The sequence below is a fragment of the Antechinus flavipes genome, chromosome 5 (genome assembly GCF_016432865.1).
Source record: "Antechinus flavipes isolate AdamAnt ecotype Samford, QLD, Australia chromosome 5, AdamAnt_v2, whole genome shotgun sequence".
NCBI classification, from domain to species: domain Eukaryota; kingdom Metazoa; phylum Chordata; class Mammalia; order Dasyuromorphia; family Dasyuridae; genus Antechinus; species Antechinus flavipes.
The window spans coordinates 203,831,746-203,839,618 of record NC_067402.1 but is presented as its reverse complement, the minus strand read 5'-3'; the positions used below and the strand labels follow the sequence as shown (position 1 = coordinate 203,839,618).

General features: G+C 53.5%; 1 protein-coding gene across 50 annotated transcripts in view; it reads right to left on the bottom strand.

Annotated features, from left to right (window-relative positions):
• LOC127564606 (apomucin-like) overlaps positions 1 to 7,550 on the bottom strand; it is a 51,977-nt gene extending 44,427 nt beyond the window's left edge. For 19 of the 50 annotated variants that reach the window (XM_052001288.1, XM_052001246.1, XM_052001266.1 and 16 more), the window contains exons 1-9: positions 7,363 to 7,550; positions 6,435 to 6,488; positions 6,088 to 6,189; positions 5,296 to 5,397; positions 4,491 to 4,598; positions 3,582 to 3,635; positions 3,235 to 3,336; positions 2,443 to 2,544; positions 1,612 to 1,719 (exon numbers count right to left, since the gene is read on the bottom strand). In XM_052001288.1, coding sequence (XP_051857248.1) covers positions 1,612 to 1,719; positions 2,443 to 2,544; positions 3,235 to 3,336; positions 3,582 to 3,635; positions 4,491 to 4,598; positions 5,296 to 5,397; positions 6,088 to 6,189; positions 6,435 to 6,488; positions 7,363 to 7,516 — 886 coding nt within the window. In that variant the 5' untranslated portion in view covers positions 7,517 to 7,550. Of the gene's footprint in view, positions 1 to 356; positions 459 to 703; positions 758 to 1,611; positions 1,720 to 2,442; positions 2,545 to 3,234; positions 3,337 to 3,581; positions 3,636 to 4,490; positions 4,599 to 5,295; positions 5,398 to 6,087; positions 6,190 to 6,434; positions 6,489 to 7,362 lie in introns of all 50 variants that reach the window. The other 31 variants (XM_052001247.1, XM_052001291.1, XM_052001241.1 and 28 more) reach the window with 18 other exon arrangements.
• Positions 7,551 to 7,873: the final 323 nt, after the last annotated feature.

Here is a 7,873-nt window from a genome sequence, read left to right as displayed (position 1 = left end):
GGAAAGTCTTGCTTCTCTGCAGTGGTGTCCTGAGGTCAGGCAGTCCCCCATCGACTGGGGATAGAAAACGCCACCTGCTTCCAGACAGAGAAGTCCGTGGACTGAAGGGCAATCAGCGCCTTCTGGCCTTGGTTTCCGTTTGTTTGGGGGTCTCTCTTGTGAGTTTTCCAGTGGGTTCTAATTTCTCTTCCCAACAGGATTCCTAAGAACTCGTGTCTTCCTAATGTGACTTACTCTCCAGGTGACACCAGATAAAAACATGGCGTTCCACCAAATGATAGACATCTATCCAGAATAGAAGGAGGGTAGCAAGAAGAGACAGCCAGGGCTCAGGCAATCTCTGAAACGGGCGTCACCTGGAGGAACTCCAGTGGAAATGCCGCTGCCAGCCGTTGATCTTCCCTTAGTGGGGTTTTCAGGTCTGTTTGTGCCACTGGCCTCTGTAGTCCCCATTGCTCCTGGAAAGAGGAGAAAGGGAGAATCAGATGTCCAGGCAGTGGCCCTGGAATGGTCACCTGGAGGGGAAATGCCTCGAGGGCCCCAGCCGTGGAACTCTGAGGGCACATGGCTGCCTCTGGGCCTCCCGAGGCACCCGCTGTGCCTTGGGTTTCTCAGGGGCCCTCGCGACTGCCTTGCTCAGTGGATCTGGGGGCAGCGGGGCAATACGAGAAGCAGGGTGCTGAGCCCATGGCGTCAGAAGTACCTGGGTTGGAACTTCGAGGGTTGTCCTTGGTTCCTGATGGAGTTCCACCGGGGCCTGCAACAATTGGGACAAAACTCAGATGAGAAACCCATCCTGGGAGCCCCCTCAGCATCATCCCGAAGGGAAGTCGCTGGTATGCACACTCGGTTAGCTGAAATCCCATCTGTCTTTGGATGTGTCGATGTGCGTGTGTTGTGCGTTGGGGGCGAGTGTGTGTGTGTGTGTGTGTGTGTGTGTGAGTGTGTGTGTGTGTGTGTGTGTGTGTGTGTGTGTGTGAGTGACCTTAGGGTGGCCGTGTCAGGTGCGGCTTGGGGAAAAAGCCAAATGTGAAAATGGGAATCCCTGCTAGAACTGAAAGGAAGAGTGTCCTTGGAAGAGCAGAGTGGGATTCCAGAGGCCCAAGTGGGTGCAGCTGCCAATGTGGAGCAGGGATTAGGTAGAGAGGGGCCAGTCTGGCTCAGCTGAGCCCCTGAATCTCTTTGGACTTTTCAGGAGATGAGTCCTGCATCAATGAGTGTTCTCGCCATGTCCAAAGTTTCCGAGAGAGGGGCAGCTAGTGTAACGGACCCCACAGCGAGAGCTGGCTGAAGATATGCTCCTTTGCCCGAGAAGGAGATGAAGGCCAAAGGCCAAAGCTGTGGGGACGGTCAAGCTAGGCCACCAAGTGAGGGTTGGGAGCTTTCCCGAGCAGAGAGAAAATGGCAAGCTGGTTCTCCGCTTCCCAGGGGGCGGGGGCTGCCTCCTCCTTGGCAGCTCGAAGCCGTTGGCCACAAGGAAAGCCAAGCGTATAGAGAGTAGCGGGCCATGCCTGGAAGGAGGCTCGTTTTTGGATTGCGTCTGGGCCTCGAGAGAGACCTTCCAAAGGATCTTTGCAGGCCAAGAATATCTCTGGTCTTCCCCTGACTCACCTTGGCTGAGTACGCTGGAACTGGAGCTAGAGCTCGCAAGTGCCGATCTGCCCGTTGAGGTGGTTTCTGCTCTGTTTGTGCCTATGGCTGATGCAGATGTGGCAGCTTCTAGGAGGTGAAGAAAGGGGAAACGCGATGCTGAAGACGGGGCCATGTCAAGGAACAAGCTCAAGGAGCTGCTCTTTGGTGTATAAGGAGTTTGGAGACACTCTTTGTGGGTTGATTAAAAAAATGTGGAAAAGGCTGATTTGAGAAAGGCCTGGAAAGATCCCCGTGAACTGAGGCTGAGCCAAAGAAGCTGAACCAGGAACCCCGTGGCTGCCATCACAGTAAGACTCTGTGATGACCAACCCTGAAAGTCTTGCTTGTCCTCAGTGCTTTAGTGATGCAAGGCAATCCCAAGACGCTTTCTAGCGAAAACGCCATCGACATCGAGAAAGAGAGCTACGGAGATTGAGTGAAAATGAAGCCATGGATCTTCCCGTCTTTGTGCCCAGGGTTTCGTCTCTCTCATGGTGTTTTCCCTTGGTTCTGATTTTTCTCTCCCAACATGATTGATAAGGAAATGTGTGTTCCAAAAGGGAATCTCCATGTCAAACCAGAAAAAGAACACAGCGAATGGGCAATTTGATAGAGAGAGAGGTAGGAATGTATTTATAGGTCTATGCGGGTAACCCTATCTCTATCTCTATCTCTATCTGTATATGTATCTCTGTATACATGTATGAAAGCGCAAGGCTGCAGGAGAGAGAGAGAGAGAGAGAGAGAGAGAGAGAGAGAGAGAGAGAGAGAGAGAGAAAGGATCCAGGATGTCTCTGAAATGGGCGTCACCTGGAGGAGCTCCAGTGGAACTGCCGCTGCCAGCTGTTGATCTTCCCTTAGTGGTGGTTTCTGCTCTGTTTGTCCCCGTGCCTCCAGCGGATGTGGCGGCTTCTACACGGAGAAGAAAGGGAAAATGCACTGTTGGAGAGAGGGCAATGCCAAGGGAGAAACTGCGGAGGCAGCCCTTTGGTAGCGAAGGAGAATCGAGCAGCTCCCTTGGTGGGGGGCAGACAGGGGGGAAACGAGGAGATCCCCATCTGTTACGGAATGGCTGAATAAGTGGTGGCCCCGGAAGGTGCTGCAATAGGACGGTTCTATCACAACTGATGAACTAGCTGATTGTAGCCAGGTCTGGAAAGACTGACACGAACTGAGGCTGAGCGCAACAAGGAGAGCCAGGAATACATTGTATCCAGCCACAGCAAGTTTGCCTGCTGCCCATGTAGGAAAGCCTTGCTTCTCTGCAGTGGTGTCCTGAGGTCAGGCAGTCCCCCATCGACTGGGGATAGAAAACGCCACCTGCCTCCAGACAGAGAAGTCCGCGGACTGAAGGGCAATCAGCGCCTTCTGGCCTTGGTTTCCGTTTGTTTGGGGGTCTCTCTTGTGAGTTTTCCAGTGGGTTCTAATTTCTCTTCCCAACAGGATTCCTAAGAACTCGTGTCTTCCTAATGTGACTTACTCTCCAGGTGACACCAGATAAAAACATGGCGTTCCACCAAATGATAGACATCTATCCAGAATAGAAGGAGGGTAGCAAGAAGAGACAGCCAGGGCTCAGGCAATCTCTGAAACGGGCGTCACCTGGAGGAACTCCAGTGGAAATGCCGCTGCCAGCCGTTGATCTTCCCTTAGTGGGGTTTTCAGGTCTGTTTGTGCCACTGGCCTCTGTAGTCCCCATTGCTCCTGGAAAGAGGAGAAAGGGAGAATCAGATGTCCAGGCAGTGGCCCTGGAATGGTCACCTGGAGGGGAAATGCCTCGAGGGCCCCAGCCGTGGAACTCTGAGGGCACATGGCTGCCTCTGGGCCTCCCGAGGCACCCGCTGTGCCTTGGGTTTCTCAGGGGCCCTCGCGACTGCCTTGCTCAGTGGAACTGGGGGCAGCGGGGCAATACGAGAAGCAGGGTGCTGAGCCCATGGCGTCAGAAGTACCTGGGTTGGAACTTCGAGGGTTGTCCTTGGTTCCTGATGGAGTTCCACCGGGGCCTGCAACAATTGGGACAAAACTCAGATGAGAAACCCATCCTGGGAGCCCCCTCAGCATCATCCCGAAGGGAAGTCGCTGGTATGCACACTCGGGGAGCTGAAATCCCATCTGTCTTTGGATGTGTCGATGTGCGTGTGTTGTGCGTTGGGGGCGAGTGTGTGTGTGTGTGTGTGGGTGTGTGAGAGTGTGTGTGTGTGTGTGTGTGTGTGTGTGTGTGTGTGTGTGTGACCTTAGGGTGGCCGTCTCAGGTGCGGCTTGGGGAAAAAGCCAAATGTGAAAATGGGAATCCCTGCTAGAACTGAAAGGAAGAGTGTCCTTGGAAGAGCAGAGTGGGATTCCAGAGGCCCAAGTGGGTGCAGCTGCCAATGTGGAGCAGGGATTAGGTAGAGAGGGGCCAGTCTGGCTCAGCTGAGCCCCTGAATCTCTTTGGACTTTTCAGGAGATGAGTCCTGCATCAATGAGTGTTCTCGCCATGTCCAAAGTTTCCGAGAGAGGGGCAGCTAGTGTAACGGACCCCACAGCGAGAGCTGGCTGAAGATATGCTCCTTTGCCCGAGAAGGAGATGAAGGCCAAAGGCCAAAGCTGTGGGGACGGTCAAGCTAGGCCACCAAGTGAGGTTGGGAGCTTTCCCGAGCAGAGAGAAAATGGCAAGCTGGTTCTCCGCTTCCCAGGGGGCGGGGGCTGCCTCCTCCTTGGCAGCTCGAAGCCGTTGGCCACAGGGAAAGCCAAGCGTATAGAGAGTAGCGGGCCATGCCTGGAAGGAGGCTCGTTTTTGGATTGCGTCTGGGCCTCGAGAGAGACCTTCCAAAGGATCTTTGCAGGCCAAGAATATCTCTGGTCTTCCCCTGACTCACCTTGGCTGAGTACGCTGGAACTGGAGCTAGAGCTCGCAAGTGCCGATCTGCCCGTTGAGGTGGTTTCTGCTCTGTTTGTGCCTATGGCTGATGCAGATGTGGCAGCTTCTAGGAGGTGAAGAAAGGGGAAACGCGATGCTGAAGACGGGGCCATGTCAAGGAACAAGCTCAAGGAGCTGCTCTTTGGTGTATAAGGAGTTTGGAGACACTCTTTGTGGGTTGATTAAAAAAATGTGGAAAAGGCTGATTTGAGAAAGGCCTGGAAAGATCCCCGTGAACTGAGACTGAGCCAAAGAAGCTGAACCAGGAACCCCGTGGCTGCCATCACAGTAAGACTCTGTGATGACCAACCCTGAAAGTTTTGCTTGTCCTCAGTGCTTTAGTGATGCAAGGCAATCCCAAGACGCTTTCTAGCGAAAACGCCATCGACATCGAGAAAGAGAGCTACGGAGATTGAGTGAAAATGAAGCCATGGATCTTCCCGTCTTTGTGCCCAGGGTTTTGTCTCTCTCATGGTGTTTTCCCTTGGTTCTGATTTTTCTCTCCCAACATGATTGATAAGGAAATGTGTGTTCCAAAAGGGAATCTCCATGTCAAACCAGAAAAAGAACACAGCGAATGGGCAATTTGATAGAGAGAGAGGTAGGAATGTATTTATAGGTCTATGCGGGTAACCCTATCTCTATCTCTATCTCTATCTGTATATGTATCTCTGTATACATGTATGAAAGCGCAAGGCTGCAGGAGAGAGAGAGAGAGAGAGAGAGAGAGAAAGGATCCAGGATGTCTCTGAAATGGGCGTCACCTGGAGGAGCTCCAGTGGAACTGCCGCTGCCAGCTGTTGATCTTCCCTTAGTGGTGGTTTCTGCTCTGTTTGTCCCCGTGCCTCCAGCGGATGTGGCGGCTTCTACACGGAGAAGAAAGGGAAAATGCACTGTTGGAGAGAGGGCAATGCCAAGGGAGAAACTGCGGAGGCAGCCCTTTGGTAGCGAAGGAGAATCGAGCAGCTCCCTTGGTGGGGGGCAGACAGGGGGGAAACGAGGAGATCCCCTTCTGTTACGGAATGGCTGAATAAGTGGTGGCCCCGGAAGGTGCTGCAATAGGACGGTTCTATCACAACTGATGAACTAGCTGATTGTAGCCAGGTCTGGAAAGACTGACACGAACTGAGGCTGAGCGCAACAAGGAGAGCCAGGAATACATTGTATCCAGCCACAGCAAGTTTGCCTGCTGCCCATGTAGGAAAGCCTTGCTTCTCTGCAGTGGTGTCCTGAGGTCAGGCAGTCCCCCATCGACTGGGGATAGAAAACGCCACCTGCCTCCAGACAGAGAAGTCCGCGGACTGAAGGGCAATCAGCGCCTTCTGGCCTTGGTTTCCGTTTGTTTGGGGGTCTCTCTTGTGAGTTTTCCAGTGGGTTCTAATTTCTCTTCCCAACAGGATTCCTAAGAACTCGTGTCTTCCTAATGTGACTTACTCTCCAGGTGACACCAGATAAAAACATGGCGTTCCACCAAATGATAGACATCTATCCAGAATAGAAGGAGGGTAGCAAGAAGAGACAGCCAGGGCTCAGGCAATCTCTGAAACGGGCGTCACCTGGAGGAACTCCAGTGGAAATGCCGCTGCCAGCCGTTGATCTTCCCTTAGTGGGGTTTTCAGGTCTGTTTGTGCCACTGGCCTCTGTAGTCCCCATTGCTCCTGGAAAGAGGAGAAAGGGAGAATCAGATGTCCAGGCAGTGGCCCTGGAATGGTCACCTGGAGGGGAAAGGCCTCGAGGGCCCCAGCCGTGGAACTCTGAGGGCACATGGCTGCCTCTGGGCCTCCCGAGGCACCCGCTGTGCCTTGGGTTTCTCAGGGGCCCTCGCGACTGCCTTGCTCAGTGGAACTGGGGGCAGCGGGGCAATACGAGAAGCAGGGTGCTGAGCCCATGGCGTCAGAAGTACCTGGGTTGGAACTTCGAGGGTTGTCCTTGGTTCCTGATGGAGTTCCACCGGGGCCTGCAACAATTGGGACAAAACTCAGATGAGAAACCCATCCTGGGAGCCCCCTCAGCATCATCCCGAAGGGAAGTCGCTGGTATGCACACTCGGGGAGCTGAAATCCCATCTGTCTTTGGATGTGTCGATGTGCGTGTGTTGTGCGTTGGGGGCGAGTGTGTGTGTGTGTGTGTGGGTGTGTGTGTGTGTGTGTGTGAGTGTGTGTGTGTGTGTGTGTGTGTGTGTGTGTGTGTGTGTGTGTGAGTGACCTTAGGGTGGCCGTCTCAGGTGCGGCTTGGGGAAAAAGCCAAATGTGAAAATGGGAATCCCTGCTAGAACTGAAAGGAAGAGTGTCCTTGGAAGAGCAGAGTGGGATTCCAGAGGCCCAAGTGGGTGCAGCTGCCAATGTGGAGCAGGGATTAGGTAGAGAGGGGCCAGTCTGGCTGAGCTGAGCCCCTGAATCTCTTTGGACTTTTCAGGAGATGAGTCCTGCATCAATGAGTGTTCTCGCCATGTCCAAAGTTTCCGAGAGAGGGGCAGCTAGTGTAATGGACCCCACAGCGAGAGCTGGCTGAAGATATGCTCCTTTGCCCGAGAAGGAGATGAAGGCCAAAGGCCAAAGCTGTGGGGACGGTCAAGCTAGGCCACCAAGTGAGGGTTGGGAGCTTTCCCGAGCAGAGAGAAAATGGCAAGCTGGTTCTCCGCTTCCCACGGGGCGGGGGCTGCCTCCTCCTTGGCAGCTCGAAGCCGTTGGCCACAAGGAAAGCCAAGCGTATAGAGAGTAGCGGGCCATGCCTGGAAGGAGGCTCGTTTTTGGATTGTGTCTGGGCCTCGAGAGAGACCTTCCAAAGGATCTTTGCAGGCCCAGAAGATCTCTGGTCTTCCCCTGACTCACCTTGGCTGAGTACGCTGGAACTGGAGCTAGAGCTCGCAAGTGCCGATCTGCCCGTTGAGGTGGTTTCTGCTCTGTTTGTGCCTATGGCTGATGCAGATGTGGCAGCTTCTAGGAGGTGAAGAAAGGGGAAACGCGATGCTGAAGACGGGGCCATGTCAAGGAACAAGCTCAAGGAGCTGCTCTTTGGTGTGTAAGGAGTTTGGAGACACTCTTTGTGGGTTGATTAAAAAAATGTGGAAAAGGCTGATTTGAGAAAGGCCTGGAAAGATCCCCGTGAACTGAGGCTGAGGCAAAGAAGCTGAACCAGGAACCCCGTGGCTGCCATCACAGTAAGACTCTGTGATGATCAACCCTGAAATCTTGCTTGTCCTCAGTGCTTTTCTGATGCAAGGCAGTCCTAAAAGCTTTGGGATAAAATGCCATTTGCTTAAAGAAATACAGCCGTAGAGACTTAGTATAAGTAAGCGCTTCTTCTCTTCCTTATTTGTTCCACTTCTTTTCTTCTCTCTCC